General features: G+C 41.8%; 1 protein-coding gene across 1 annotated transcript in view; it reads right to left on the minus strand.

Moving 5' to 3' along the window:
- Positions 1-12,811, minus strand: part of LOC128022694 (synapsin-2) — a 113,505-nt gene extending 100,694 nt beyond the window's left edge. Inside the window, exon 1 of the mRNA XM_052610490.1 lies at positions 12,060-12,811. Coding sequence (XP_052466450.1) covers positions 12,060-12,421 — 362 coding nt within the window. The 5' untranslated portion in view covers positions 12,422-12,811. The remainder of the gene's footprint in view (positions 1-12,059) is intronic.
- Between the last annotated feature and the right edge of the window lie 3,237 nt (positions 12,812-16,048).

The raw sequence follows: 16,048 nt of genomic DNA on the forward strand, positions 1-16,048 counted from the left end.
CACCCGGAGTCACTGACAGATGAAGGAAGAAATCTGCTGAAAATGTTCTGGTTCATAGAGATTTCGAACACTTTTAAACAATTCTCACGGGACAAACTAAAACAAAACTACATTTGGATTTAATGACTATCCAAACTGTAGCAACAGTGTATTGAACAGTAACAGTTTTCCAAACAAGGTTTTTTTCAAGGTATTTCACATTAATCATAATAAAATAAAATAAAAATCCTAAATAAGACCTAAAAATCTTTCTTGTGCTACAACTGTTTCCATTATTTTCACCATCTGACACTTGAAGACCTATGTTTGAAGTCGTCTCAGTTTCCCAATGTGAAGGGGCACAGAAGCGCTTCTGAGGTGTCTTTAGACAGGCACAGAGCAGCTTTATCACATTAATGGTCTCAAATTCAGCATGAAGACTCAGTGTTGTATATAAAAACAGACTAAGTTAAGCCTGCTCTGACACTTCTCAGGCCTTGGTATTAAAGTATAGCTGGAAATGCAATGTAATGCAGTTAAGCCACCTCTGAGCAGCATTAAAGTGTAAAGACACCAGAAAGCTGATTGTGTTTGAGTGTGATTGTGTGTTGAAGGACATCATGTGTGTGAGGAGCAGAATGAGTGTGTGTGTGTGTGTGCTCTTGTTTTTGTATCATATCAGGACACAACTCTGTATAATGACATGGGTATGACACAGGTATTACAAGGAGAGGGTGACTTATGAGGACATAACCCATGTCCCCATTTTTCAAAACACTTATAAATCATACAGAATGAGTTTTTTTGAGAATAAAAATGCACAAAGTTTCCTGTGAGGGTTAGGGTTAGGTGTAGGGTTGGTGAAGGGCCATAGAATATACAGTTTGTACAGAATAAAAACCATTACACCTATGGGATGAACACACTTTACACAAAAACAAACGTGTGTGTGTGTGTGTGTGTGTGTGTGTGTGTGTCCCATTATTTCTCATAATCTCCGCTTGCATAAACACAGTCATGTTCAGTGATGCACTGCAGGATGACATCACACACACACACACACCCATTCAGAGAGAGAAACGCCAGTCCACGGCCCTGAGTGTCTTTCTCTGAACTTCATCGAGGACACATCTATACTTCATGATGCTTTCATATTTGACATCTTCAGAGAAGAAGGAATGGAAATCAGCTCTTAATTTCCAACATCAGACAGCATCAGTCCATTTCTGACAGTACTGAGTTACAAAAACTGATTTTACAAGGTTGTTTTCTCAATATTTATTTTAGTTCAACGTTTTCTTTTCAAACCAGTTTTGTTGTCCACCTGATGGGAAGAAATCAGAAGATTAGTCACTTAGTAGCAGCACGTCTTTCAGCACATGATTTGAGGAATATTCATGGATCATAACCGCAGCGGGATGACACATGTGCACACACACACACACGCACGCACGCACGCACACACACACTAACACACACACACACACACACACACACACAGACACTAACACACACACAGTCACACACACTCTATCTCTCACACACGCACACACACACACACACTCACACACACACGCACGCAATCGCGCACACACACACACACACACACACACACACACACTCACACATGCTCACGCACACTCAAACTCAATTCTTTTAGGACCACACCACTAACACTAACAATTACCAAATACATATTACATTATTTATATTACAATATCTGTAAATGTTCTGTTCTCTTTTGTTTTTTTGGGGCAATGCATGATTGTTCTAATCACGTTTATGTAGGAGTTCTTGCCAACATCTGTCAATGTCAACATGAGTGTCAGGCTAAGATACACAGAACTGTGCTAAAATTAGATCAACTTGTCTATTTAAATCATTTCAATGCAGAATCCTTGACACTTGATGCAACATTTTATTATTTCAGCAACACGATGGATAGTAGACTAAATACAGAATATCAGATCCTTTTCTGTTCACACAGAGCAGCTGCTGTCTTTCTTACACACTGTTTTGACCATATGAACACAAGTGAATCCCACTGACGCGTGTCGAGGCCTGTGTGTGTCCAGACAGGAAGGCCTTCAGCTTGTTTGTTTACTAAAGTGCACAATGGGATTTTTGATTTGTATTTATTTGTTGTTATTGCAGCTTGTCTGTCTTCAGACAGGAAAAGCTATGTGCTGAACTGAATTCCTTCTGAATCAAATCTATGACTGTCCATGCAGGATAATCAGAGTGAGCTGATGGCTTGCCCCCAAAATCAAGGGCCCCTAAAATGCTCTTCATCCAATTGAATCAGAATCAGAATCAGAAAGAGCTTTATTGCCAAGTATGCTTACGCATACAAGGAATTTGTTTTAGTGACATAAGCTTCCAGTACACAGAGACACCAACACACAAAAAAAAAAAAAAAAAAAAAGAGATTTACAAATTGGCAAATAAATAAGTGTATAAACAATTGTGCTATAAATGATAATGGAATAGGATTGAGTGAGATGCAGGAATGTTCTATGATGGAGGGTTAACAAATAAATATAAGGATATTGCACGTTTATAAGCATAAGTAGGGAACATTTAACTGTTCATGAGGTAGATTGCCTGGGGGAAGAAACTGTTCTTGTGCCTTGCTGTTCTGGTATTTGCGGCTCTGAGGCGCCGGCCAGATGGCAAAAGTTCAAAGATGGGGTGACTTGGATGTGAGGGATGCAGAGTGATTTTCTGAGCCCTTTTCCTCACTCAGGATGTATACAGTTCTTGAAGGGTATGCAGGGGAGCACCAATAATCCTTTCAGCAGTCCGAACAGTTCTCTGTAGTCTTCTGATGTCTGATTTTGTTGCTGAACCAAACCAGACAGTTATTGAAGTGCACAGTACAGACTCAATGACGGCTGAGTAGAACTGTTTCAGCAGCTCCTGTAGCAGGTTAAACTTCCTCAGCTGGCGAAGGAAATACAACCTTTGCTGGGCCTTTTTAACAATGGAGTCAATGTGATTGTCCCACTTCAGGTCCTGAGAGATGGTGGTTCCCAGGAATCTGAATGACTCCACTGCAGTCACAGTGCTGTTCATGATGGTGAGTGGGGGGAGTGCAGGGGGGTTTCTCCTAAAGTCCACGATCATCTCCACTGTTTTGAGCGTGTTCAGCTCCAGGTTGTTAAGACTGCACCAGACAGCCAGCTGCTCAACCTCTTGTCTGTAAGCAGACTCATCACCGTCCTGGATGAGGCCGATGACTGTAGTGTCATCTGCGAACTTCAGGAGCTTGACAGAGGGGTCTTTAGAGGTGCAGTCGTTGGTGTACAGGGAGAAGAGCAGAGGGGAGAGAACACATCCCTGAGGGGCGCCAGTGTTGGTGGAGCAGCTGTTTGACGTGAATTTCCCCAGTCTCACTAACTGTTGCCTATCTGTCAGAAAGCTGGTGATCCACTGACAGATAGAGCTAGGAACAGAGAGCTGGGTCAGTTTTGTATGAAGGGCTGTTGAGATGATGGTGTTGAATGCCGAATATATGGCATTCATATACGGGATCCTCACATAAGTCCCTGTTTTGTCCAGATGTTGCAGGATGAAGTAAAATCCTATGTTGATTGCATCATCCACGGACCTGTTTGCTCTGTAGGCAAACTGCAGGGGGTCCAGTAAGGGTCCAGTGATGTCCTTCAGATAACCCAGAACCAGTTTTTCAAACGACTTCATGACGACAGACGTTAGAGCCACAGGTCTGTAGTCGTTAAGTTCTGCTATCTTGGGTTTCTTTGGGATGGGGATGATGGTGGAGCATTTGAAGCAGGAAGGTACTTCACACAACTCCAGGGATCTGTTGAAGATCTGTGAAAAGATGGGGGCCAGCTGGTCAGCACAGATTTTCAGACAGGCTGGTGTAACACCATCTGGGCCTGGTGCTTTTCTTCTTTTGTTCTTCTTGAAGACCTGGCGCACATCATCTTCACAGATTTGAAGAGCAGGAGGAGTGGAACGGGGGATTGCAGGAGGTGTTAATGGTTGTGTAGGGAGATGGTCAGAATGGGTGTTGGGGGTTTCAAATCTACAATAAAACTCATTCAGGTCGTTAGCAAGTCGTTGATTAGCCTCAGTGCAAGGGGATGGTGTCTTGTAGTTTGTGATGGCTCTCAGTCCTCTCCAAACTGAAGTTGAGTCGTTGGAAGTAAACTGGTCGTCTAACTATTTAGCGTAGGTCTTTTTAGCCGCTTTGATCTCTTTGTTCAGTGTGTTCCTGGCCTGATTGTACAAGACCCTGTCCCCATTTCTGTAGGCATCCTCTTTGGCCTGACAGAGATGTCTGAGTTTTACTGTAAACCATGGCTTATCATTGTTGAATGTTAAATAAGTCCTGGTAGGAATGCATATATCCTCACAGAAACTAATATAGGATGTTACAGTCTCTGTGAGTTTGTCCAGATCGGTGGTAGCAGCTTCAAAAACACTCCAATCAGTGAGGTCAAAACAAGATTGTAAATCCTGCTCTGTTTCGCTGGTCCATCTCTTCACAGTCCTTACTACAGGTTTAGCAGATTTAAGTTTCTGCTTGTAGGACGGTATAAGATGAACCAGAAGGTGATCAGAACGTCCCAAAGCTGCTCGTGGAACAGAGTGATATGCATCCTTTATTGTGGTGTAGCAGTGATCCAATATATTACTGTCTCTTGTGGGACATGTAACATGCTGTCTGTATTTTGGCAGTTCACGGGAGAGATTGGCTTTGTTAAAGTCCCCAAGAATTATTAAAACAGAGTCCGGGTGTTGTTGTTCTGTCTCTGTGATCTGATCAGCGAGTTTCTGTAAAGCTGAGCTCACATGCGCTTGCGGAGGGATGTAAACACTGACCAGAATGAACGAGTGAAACTCCCGTGGCGAATAGAACGGCTTGCAGTTAATGAAGAGTGTTTCGAGATTTGAGCAGCACGTCTTCTTTAACACAGTTACATCTGTACACCACCGTTCATTGATGTAAAAGCATGTCCCGCCGCCGCGCGATTTCCCCGTTGATTCTGCGTCGCGATCCGCTCTGAACAGCTGAAAGCCCAACAGATGGAGCGCGCTGTCCGGTATGGTGTCATTCAGCCAGGTTTCCGTGAAACACAGAGCAGCAGAGTGTGTGAAATCCTTATTAGTCCGAGAAAGCAGAAGGAGTTTGTCTGATTTGTTGGGTAGAGAGCGGAGATTTGCCAGATGGATGCTAGGGAATGGCGTTCGAAATCCGCGCTTCCTGAGTCTGACGAGCGCTCCCGCTCGCTTCCCCCGTCTGCGCGTCCTGAAGCGCAGGAGGTTTGTGAGGTTTATCATTTTATAATCTATAAATGGGATTCTGTAATTCTTGTAAAAAAACATTTCTAGCATGGAATAAAAACATAAAAAGAGAGATTTTGAGATATGAACTGAACTAAAAAGACACAATTACCATGCTGGAAATATGCTTCCATATTATACTGGACAAACTGTGGATGAGAGACAAAAATGTTCTTAAATAAAACATATTTTAAACATTAGAATTATTCCTTTTATCATGAACTGCACAGGACAAGCGATACAATAAATAGGTTAGTTCACTGTGAGGTTAGTATGCTGATGGTTTCTCAGTAACAGGAATGTGTTTGATCTACATCACACATCACATGCTATCTCTGAACACTGCTGTCTGCTGGAGTAGGCTACAGATTCCTATTGATTCAAGCTCTTTCCAGAGGATCATGATATCATGGCTAATGCACAATATTGCATCTCTAGATACACCGCTCATGTTTCATGTGTCAGTACTGTCAGATGATGGCTGTTTCAGGCTAATGTCTGTTGGTTTGGCTTTAAAGAGGACGAGCCCAGCAGAACGAGTCTTCTCAGAAAGGAGGAGTGATCGGTTCAGCTCATTCATTCATCACAGATCCCTCTGAGGACAGTCTAAACACACACTCAACACTCACAGCTTTACACATGCACACACACATTCACATAGACTAGCCTAGAATACACTAGAGTAGACTATATAGTAACATAAAATATATTCTCTAATATTTATATAATATTTTTTTTACCCCTTTTTTTTTTTTTGAGAATATATTTATACATTTACAAATATATTTTCATAAATGTTCCTCTCATGTTTCCTGTAAGAGCAGGTGCAGCCATTTGTAAACTGAATGTGTCTGGCTTCCACCTCCAGCTATTTTTAGCTGCACAGAACAGCTCAGTGTGCTGCTCCATACTGCAAACTGCTGTTTCTTGTGTTTTTATTTGAATATAATTATAAAAACACTTGTAGTGTTTATCTTTACTGCTTGTTGTACAGCGACTAATGAACCGGAAACCTCACACTTTCACAGAAAACAGCTTACATCAGACTGAAAAATAGGGGGGATACAAAAGTGGCCAAAAAATACATTTACTAAAATATATTTTATACCTATATATTTTTTGACATTTGCATATTTTTTAAAGTATATTTTAAATGTGTGTGTGTGTGTGTATATATATATATATATATATATATATATATATATATATATATATATATATATATATATATATATATATATATATATATGGACTGAAATATATAAATTGGCAAATATTTTAAATGCTTTACTATATATATATATATATATATATATATATATATATATATATATATATATATATATATATATATATATATATATATATATATATGTATATACACACACACACACACATGGACATTGAATACTCATAAGTGTCACTGTGTGTACAAGTGCATCTTGTTGTAATAACTGTATTTTTCATTCATGGTTTGGCATTTCAAAGGAACATTTCAACAGAAAAAGCATTATTCATCACACACAAAGTGAAATGGCACTCGTAAACAACTTTATAACAGTGAAAGTGACAAATGAGAGTCGCTTCTGCCTCATGGTGATTACAGGCTTGCGGTGGCGTCTGCATGATTTGGGACAGAGCCTGTGTGTGTTATAATGACATGACTCCCAGCTCCACAGCATGAGACACCAGTGAGGTTCAGACTAGTGCTACAGTGACCCCTACAAACACAACTCCTCATGTACTGCAAACACTTTAAAGAGACGGCCACCACTTTCATTCCACAGACTCAAAACATTCTTGCAATCTGTCTAAACTTCATCATGCATGCAGATGCTCATATGAGCAAATTAGTCATTCAGAGAACAAATGTTAATATTGAACATGAACAGTTTACCGAGGTCCGGACCTCACAGCATAGAAGAGAATGATTCGACAGCTTCAGCCAATTATAATCAAGCGTTCAAGAGTGGCGTGGTTTATAGATGTGAGTGTGTGTGCGTCTTCTGAATGTTCACTACAGCATCTATGTGGAATAAACTGCATCATTTAGCACTGTTCATTGACCACATCTGTCGAATTACATGAACTCTTTTCTCACTCTGACTCACAACTACAACAAAACTCCTGCAGAGCCATTTGCAGACATTTTTCTAAACTGCTGCTTTTATACAATACTTGTCATATATTCTAAATCTATAGGAATGAAATACTTTAAAAATGATTAGATGTAGGTGAAAAACTACACGTGTGAATCTTTCATAAGCATCAGCTGAATTCAAATGAAGAGGAAACTTGGGAATTATTACTTAAGTAGAGTGTGTCATTCTTTTCCCTTTTTTTTGTTGAAGAAAACTAAAGAAAACAGTTGTTGATATTGATATTTTATGAGTGAGGAAGCATGTTTGCTGGTGGATAATCTTTACTAGTGTTGATTTGAGACGTGTGCCCAGGGTTTTTATTGTGAAATGAACTGCTGTGCCACGCTGAAGGTGGATCATGAGAAATGTGGAAACAGCTCTGAAAAAGTGAGAAATGTGTAGAAATATTGAGAAATGTGTCCTATAAACAAAACAAAATAAGTAACATCCTCCACTAATCACAAATTCACACAATATTATCCTCATTTCTGGACTTTTGTATTGTATTCGATGACAATCACACGTTTGTAGCTGTGTCTAAACCTGTATTTAGTGACTGAGAGCTGAACAGCACATCATTACTGTAGCAGTCATCTGTTATTACACAAATCATGTATTCAGCATTCACAACTGATTCTGACAATGACTGGACACAAATACTGTTTTCCAGATCCTTTGGTGTCAGTGAGTGTAATATTGATATCAATCACAGTCCTCCCAATGAGGAACCATTAAAACACTAACATTAAACATTAAAGCCATTTTGTAATCTAAAATCTAATAAAGAAAAAACCTCTGGGCTATGATTTATTATTCATAATGTTTTTGATGAAACGATGTAAAGCCATTTTGGTGCAAGGTAAAACTGGGAGAAATCAATCCCTAAACAGTGAAAAAGTTCAAAAGAGTGTCTAATAATATTTCTCTGGATATCTGTCAAAGCTGGAGAATGAAAACGTTCAGCGAACCCTCTTTAGCGTTCGGAGAAATGTTGAGCAGTTCAATACAATGCTGGACCGAAGCCTTGGGTTATTAATGAGCATCAACAGCCTCATTAAACCAAAACCAGCAGAGGACAAACGAAGGAAGATATGTTTGCTTTATTAAGCAACGCTTGACTCATACTGTTTGATTAGGCTCTAAATATCACTGTAGGACACAACTACATTATTATTATATTATATATAAATAGTTTCTCTGCTCAAAGTGCTACAGAAGCAATTAGCTAATCCATATTTCACACCTAAAACAGCCTGGTACAGAATTACACTTTTATAATTGGTTTAGCTCTAAGTAATGCATTAGCTCCTAACCAATCTGTGCTACCTGTGAACTGAAGAACATATATATAGACGTTAGATGAGCATGAAAGCAGTGTAGCTAGCAGCTGAAGCATGAGCTGTGTTTGTGTTGTTGTTCAGCAGAGCAGGGCAGGACATGAGGCGTTCGCTGATTGAGTTTGGATGCTGTAGGTCAGAAGACATGATTCAGTTACACTGCGGTTGATATTCATGAACACAGAGAAACACCTGCGCTTGGCCAGAGAATGATCCGAACGCTTTCAGCACTTCTTTTGGAGCTACTTTTACTGACACAGATCAAATATATAATCTAACTGGACCGGTGTTTGACTAAAATATCAGTTTCTCAATATTATATTAACTCTTTCCCCACCACTAATGGAATTTTCTGTCTTTCTGTGTTTTCACTGTTATACAGTAGGGGGTGCTGTTATGCATTTCCTGAACGAGTCTGAAAAGAGTGGATCAAAACACAGCGAAGAAGAAACAGAAACAAGTGAGTGCATAAGCAGATGAATATGTAAAATCATCATCAAACACTAAACAGCATATAAATGAAATCTGCCTAATGTTACTTAGAAACATCGATGCAGGGAATGGTTTAGGACTGCGACGCTTTGGATGTGTTCATGGAAGTGACTGACTTCATCTGTGTTTCGATCTCTGTTCTGAATCCAGATGTAGTCTTCGACAAAACGACATTTTCTCTGCTTTTTTATCAAAATGCTTTTTTTTAGATGAAACAATGCATGTTTTGTTAGAACGTACAGGCTCTCTTCTATCTTTTGACATGTTGCATGTTCAGATATTCAACAAATAATTCTGGGGTCAAAAAAAAAAAAAAAGAAAGAAAAGAAAGCGCTGGCAGGAAAGTAGTTCATTCTTTCATTGATCCACTGTACTGCAATGCTTCACTCACGTTTGTGTGATAGTACTGAATACCCCAAATTCAGCCATGAATCCCATAACTGTATGCTGAAATGTAACTTTCTGAAAACTCTGCTCTGATTGGTCAGCTGACCCAGTCTGTTGTGATTGGTCCACTCTTTAGAGCGTATGTCAGAAATTCTGCGCATCCAACACAGACTCATTGAAATTAATTTGTGATGATGTTTCTGCAACACTAGTGTTACATAACCGCATGTTTCACACCAGTTCAAAGTGAAATGTCCAGTGATTGGCGCTTAAATACATTTGTAATACCCGACCGTGGCCATGTTTTTATTATGTCGTTTCAGGTACGCAATGATGCATTTTTATTATGTTGCTTCAGTTGCTATTGTAACCTTTTTACAGAAATGTATGTAGAGGCACATATTTCTAATAAGCCTGGTTAGCAATAAATCTTAGCTTGATAAGACTCTGTAAACAGCATTATATCTACAGTAACTACTGTGTTACTATTAGCAGTCAATACAATGTGTGTTGCCCTCAACATGACAAAAACAGACTCTCCCCAACAGAGCAACATCACCCAACTGTTTCTGGGGGCTGTGGGGGGGAATTACACCGTTGTGTAACATGATGATGTAGCTACATCACAGACTGCAAACAAAGCTATATTACTCACTAAAGGAAAGGCAGAATCAACAAAAGAACAATAAGTGCCCCTTAACATGAACATTATTGCAAGATGAAAAATAAAGATCCTGCATGACGACATTTTGCTTTCACGGTTATAATAGCATCCTCACACACACTGCAAGCACACACCGTGCACAGATGCAAGCCTCGGGCTCACTGTGCTGATTCACCATGTCTCTTTTCATTACTTCAACACATGACTGGCCTTATACTGCTCTCTCTGGATCCTCGAGGGCAGAACCCAGCTCCTGTATCCACACATCCCACTGGGATTTCTCCCTTCGCTGAAGACTAGCATTACACTAGTATTTAGCAAAAACACAGGCTTCTCCAGATTCTTGATTTTTTTAATGAGCAATTTAGGGAAATAAGGCAAATGGCGAAGCATGTCATTTAGTGCCGAGGGAGACTCTGGGAGAAGCACACAGTCTAAGGGGAAACAAAGCTTTATCTTTGAGGACTGGCGGATCACACAGAAGATGGAAGCAGATGGTTATGTAAGCTTTTGTTTGTGTCTTCCACACTCAGAGTGTTAATGAAGATGATTTCCAGACCACATAATATTAAGCTTTCACTTAACGCCAGGACTGACCCTCATTCCTAAATGTGGGTGATCGTATGAAATGTGCAGGGATAAGTTATTATTATAAATGTTTTGATCACAAATAGATTCCTGGCAGAAGGCCAGTGGGATGGGATTGACTGAGGACAATGTCTGTGTCATTATTCGCTGCACATCTCCTGGCACACGTCTTAAGCCTCACTCCTTCTGTGGCCTGAATATGTGATGTGCTACACCCTCCGAGCCGCTAAATAAACTGAATTTACATGAAACTCTTGCAAAGTGTACACTGTATGCATGGTTCTAATTAGGCTTGCTTTTATTACAGGAGAAAGCAATAGCTTCTTAAGTCAGTCCCATCAAGCCTAATGAGTTCCTCCAGTCCAGGAAAAATCAACAGTACCCAGAGAAAACACTGAGATCACATGCTGACCCCCTGGAGGAACGCCACTCAAATATTCATGCTTGTAACTAGGGGCAGTAAGGTGTGATTCCTCTACTCTGAGCATGTCTATTACGCAAAGCCTGTGAATAATGATCTGCGCTGGTCTTCTGGAGCGTGTGAATTAAAGACCTAAGCTCATTAATGTAATGCACCCTGAACATTCATCAGGTGCATTTGGACAGGGTTTATCCAGCGGTGCGGAGCACAGCAACGCAGCAGGCGTTTCATAACCTACAATTAGGATTGGCTTGGTCAATACTACCAAAGATAGCTAAATTACAGATCACTCATATTCTCCGCAGTCTGACCTTTCATCGTCAGTGATAGCGTTGTCATTGATGCTAGTCATTAGGATGAACAAACACTTAGCAGCGATGCATCTCAATCACAGATCACAACTCAGGCTGAGAGAATTTACATCGACAGTGCTGTCCTTTCTTTTGCAAGCAGAAAACATCAAGGCGATCTCTGTGATGTAGAGAGCAGCTCTGGTGCCCAATCTGCTTTGCTTGTGACATGACAACCTGTGTTGTAAATCAAGCCTCTTTGCATGCAGCCATCTGCTTAAGACGTGCATAAAAGAGACTGGTGGTGCTGTCCAAAGACCAATCAACTTCTGACTGAGGGGCAGCAAGTGAAGAAAACAAGACCCTGACATTGACCCCTAATCAAGTTCAGTTCAAAAGCATCATCTTCCACCCTCAACAAGTGCAGATCAGTGCAAGTACACTCACCACTCGTGTTGGGGTTCGTCGATGACCAGGAGGATCTTGGACTTCCTCGACACCGCCGCAGGACTTTGCTCCACGAGTCCCGCAGAAGCGGCGGTCTGCTTCACCACGCTGGTGATGGAGCTGAAGAACCCTGAGCCGGTGGACTGGGCGGGCTGCGGTCGTCCCTCGGGGGCCGGGGGAGCGGTGGGGGACTTGGCCGCAGGAGCTGTGGACGGGGCAGGGGTCGGTCCGGCCGGGGCTTTGGTGGCAGCAGTCGGAGGAGGTGGTGGAGGTGGCTCGGGTCTCTGGAGATCAGACATGTAGCCGTTGGGCAGGTTAGCGATGAAGCTGCTGTCAGAGAGGCGACGGCGCAGGAAGTTCATGGCTTGTGAAGGTTAAAGCGTAACTCGTGTGCTCTGGGATTCACAACTCTTCTGCTGCTTCTCAGGGGTGCAGTGTAGATACTGCTGCTGAATCTCTCCGTTCCTCGCTTCACTGACAGCTTGAGATGCTCCCGCTCTGCCTCCGCTCCCTCCCTCCCTCCCTCACTCGCTCGCTCTCTTCTCGCACGCTCCCTTCCCCCAGTCCCTCTCCAGCTCCTGCATCATCACTTACGTGGCTGTAGTGTGCTGTGCTGCAGATGCTGAACGGGCTTCAGTCGATGTGAATGACAGGAGGGGAGCTCTCCTCCTCCAGCTCCGGACTGACCCGAGACCCCAGTCGGCAGCGCTGGGGATGGAGGAATCGGTCTGCAGATGGTGGAGACACGCGTCAGCTCGGCTCTGTGGGGATCTGTGAGCGTCTTCCAAGCATTGATCCTCTGCCATCGTTTATTCAGTGATGCTCTGAATACAGGAGCTCGATGTGTCAGGCCATTACTGCAGAAAATACAAACAAACTGGAGGCTGGGGAATGGTAATCACGGTCACCAGTGGCATTTAACACAACCAGGCAAAAGAAATGTCATTATTACTGATTCAATTCAGCTGGAGCAACATGAGGTATACCCATAATGCATTGTGAGGGTCAGGAATAGAAATGATGATTGTGTCCAAAAATATGAAGTGAATGTAAACGTATCAATATTTCTCCATGACATACATACTTTCAGAGGCTGGTGTTGACAAAGAAAAAAAACATAACAACCTAACAGCTGCCTAACAACATGGTAAAAAAATAAACATAAAAATCATGCTGTTTATATGAATTTGCCCTGTTGGTAAAAACTCCACTATACGCGTCAGATGATAAAATGCCCCTTAATGTCTGTGTTTACTAAAAGCATAAATCTATTCTCTGATATCTTTGTATAAATATTATTATGGGATGCGTATGTGCTATAAGTCTCATTGTGTGGCCGGGCTTTATCAGTGGTTAATACACACTTTATTATTGTGTGTATTAAACTTCATCACATAATTCAGAGACAGCAGCAGACAATGCTTCTGTTAAGCTGACAGCACTATAGCAGACTGCTACACAACACTCAGAACAACCTAGCAACTGAACCAACACCATGGCAACAGCCCACAACATCCTGGCACAGCAGGGAAACCTGTTAAAGGAGGAGGGCGAGAAAGGGTTAAAGAGATGTTGACTCATCAGATGTCACCAGTTTCTCTGGCTAAATCAGATGAAGATAAGCGGGAGAAGACAGCACAACATCGAGTGCTGCTGGAGCATATTAACACACACAGATTCACCATTAGCCTAAGATCGTACAAAACTGTGATGCAGAGAAGGTGTTGAAGATTCATGCACACATGACAGAGAAAAATGAGCGCATGCGTTTTCATCATCATATATTAATGAGGCTTTGATGTCTTGTGTGAGAACAGGTTTGGAAGCTCTTATCTTCCTATAAGTGATAACCTGGATAACCTTCATTAGCAACACTGTAAAAAAAACTGTTATTTTGCGTAATTTTAATGTTGCTCTCTGGGAGCTGACAGTAAAGCGTGAGACTGTGTTGTGTTTGAGGAAAGAGCTCAGACTTCATCTTCAGCTCAGTGCTTTAACCCTCATTTACTGCTTTCTAATCACTCACTCACCACACAATCACTGGTTTAGTAGCCTTCAGTTTCAGGTGAGCGTGATTTCACCAAGTACATGTTCCTGGATCAACAGTACAAACAGAACAGAGAGATACCTGGTTTAGAGTTATAATCAGGGTTAGGTTCTTCTGCACCCTTGTTAATCAGCTATCATTTCACACTGGTTTTAGGACTAAATTATGGGTATGGTTATGTTTAGGGCTAGGGATTGGGTTAAGTCTATATTTTTGGAGAATAATGTTGATCCTCTGGTCACTCTGTTTGTATCTGCATTAATATCCAGCATGATTTGTGATGCATTCTGTGTTGTGCTGAGCGTGTCACTCCTGACCAATCAGTGCTCAGACCTTTAGTGCTCTCTAGTGGCTCTAGATCAGAACACAGTGCTGACACACACACACACACACACACACACACACACACACACACACACACACACACACACACACACACACACACACAACACAACACAACACTCACACACAGAGACACACACACACCCCTCACTCACACACACACAGTCTCACACACACACACACACACACACAGAGAGAGAGACACACACACAGAGACACAAACACACACACACACACACAGAGAGAGAGAGAGAGACACATACACAGAGACACACACACACACACACACACACAGAGAGAGAGAGACACACACACACACAGACACACACACACAACACAACACAACACTCACACACAGAGACACACACACACACACACACACACACACACACACCCCTCACTCACACACACACAGTCTCACACACACACACACACACACACACACACACAGAGAGAGAGACACACACACAAAGACACAAACACACACACACACACACACACACACACACAGAGAGAGACACATACACAGAGACACACACACACACACACACACACAGAGAGAGAGAGAGAGAGACACACACACAGAGACACACAACACAACACACACACACAGAGACACACACACACACACACAGTCTCTCACACACACACACACACACACACACACACACACAGAGAGAGACACACACACACAGAGACACAAACACACACACACACACACACACAGAGAGAGAGACACATACACAGAGACACACACACACACACACACACACAGAGAGAGAGAGAGAGAGACACACACACACAGAGACACACACACACACACACACCCCTCACTCACACACACACAGTCTCACACACACACACACACACACACACACACACACACACACACACACAGAGAGAGAGAGACACACACACACAGAGACACAAACACACACACACACACACAGAGAGAGAGAGAGAGAGAGAGAGAGAGAGAGAGAGACACACACACACAGAGACACACACACACACACACACACACAACACAACACACACACACAGAGACACACACACACCCCTCACTCACACACACACTTCCACATATTCACTTCCTTCCTGTCACACTAGGCTGTCACTTCCAGGAAGCATGGTGAAGACAAACCCTCCCAAACACATGTCATTTCCCTGCTACTAATCAGTGTTTTATTTTGTTGACATTATGATAATACATTTCTACATAACCATGAAGGTCTCTAGTATCATCCAGACAAATCTAATCTTCCTGGAGATCTGTAGTTTGTGGTACATTTGGTCAAAGGCCCAAGCAGCATCTATAGTTGCCTGGTTGTCAGTACATATCATGGAGAAACAGAGTATACTGTGTTAAAAAAGCTTTTTTTTTTCTTTCTTTTTTTATGGGATGAATTGCTGTATAGTTTTTTTCTCCCTTTAATGACATCATGTCTTGTAAGCAGCAAAATATTGAGGCTCCTTTATCCAGTTTGGATGCGTTTCCTTCTGATTGGTCAAGGACCCTAGTTCTGTTTATGACTAGTAGCTTATGATTACATTATAATGCAGAAATTATTGTTAATTTGTTGCACTTACCAACAAGTTA

The sequence above is a fragment of the Carassius gibelio genome, chromosome A11, assembly GCF_023724105.1.
Source record: "Carassius gibelio isolate Cgi1373 ecotype wild population from Czech Republic chromosome A11, carGib1.2-hapl.c, whole genome shotgun sequence".
NCBI classification, from domain to species: Eukaryota; Metazoa; Chordata; class Actinopteri; order Cypriniformes; family Cyprinidae; genus Carassius; species Carassius gibelio.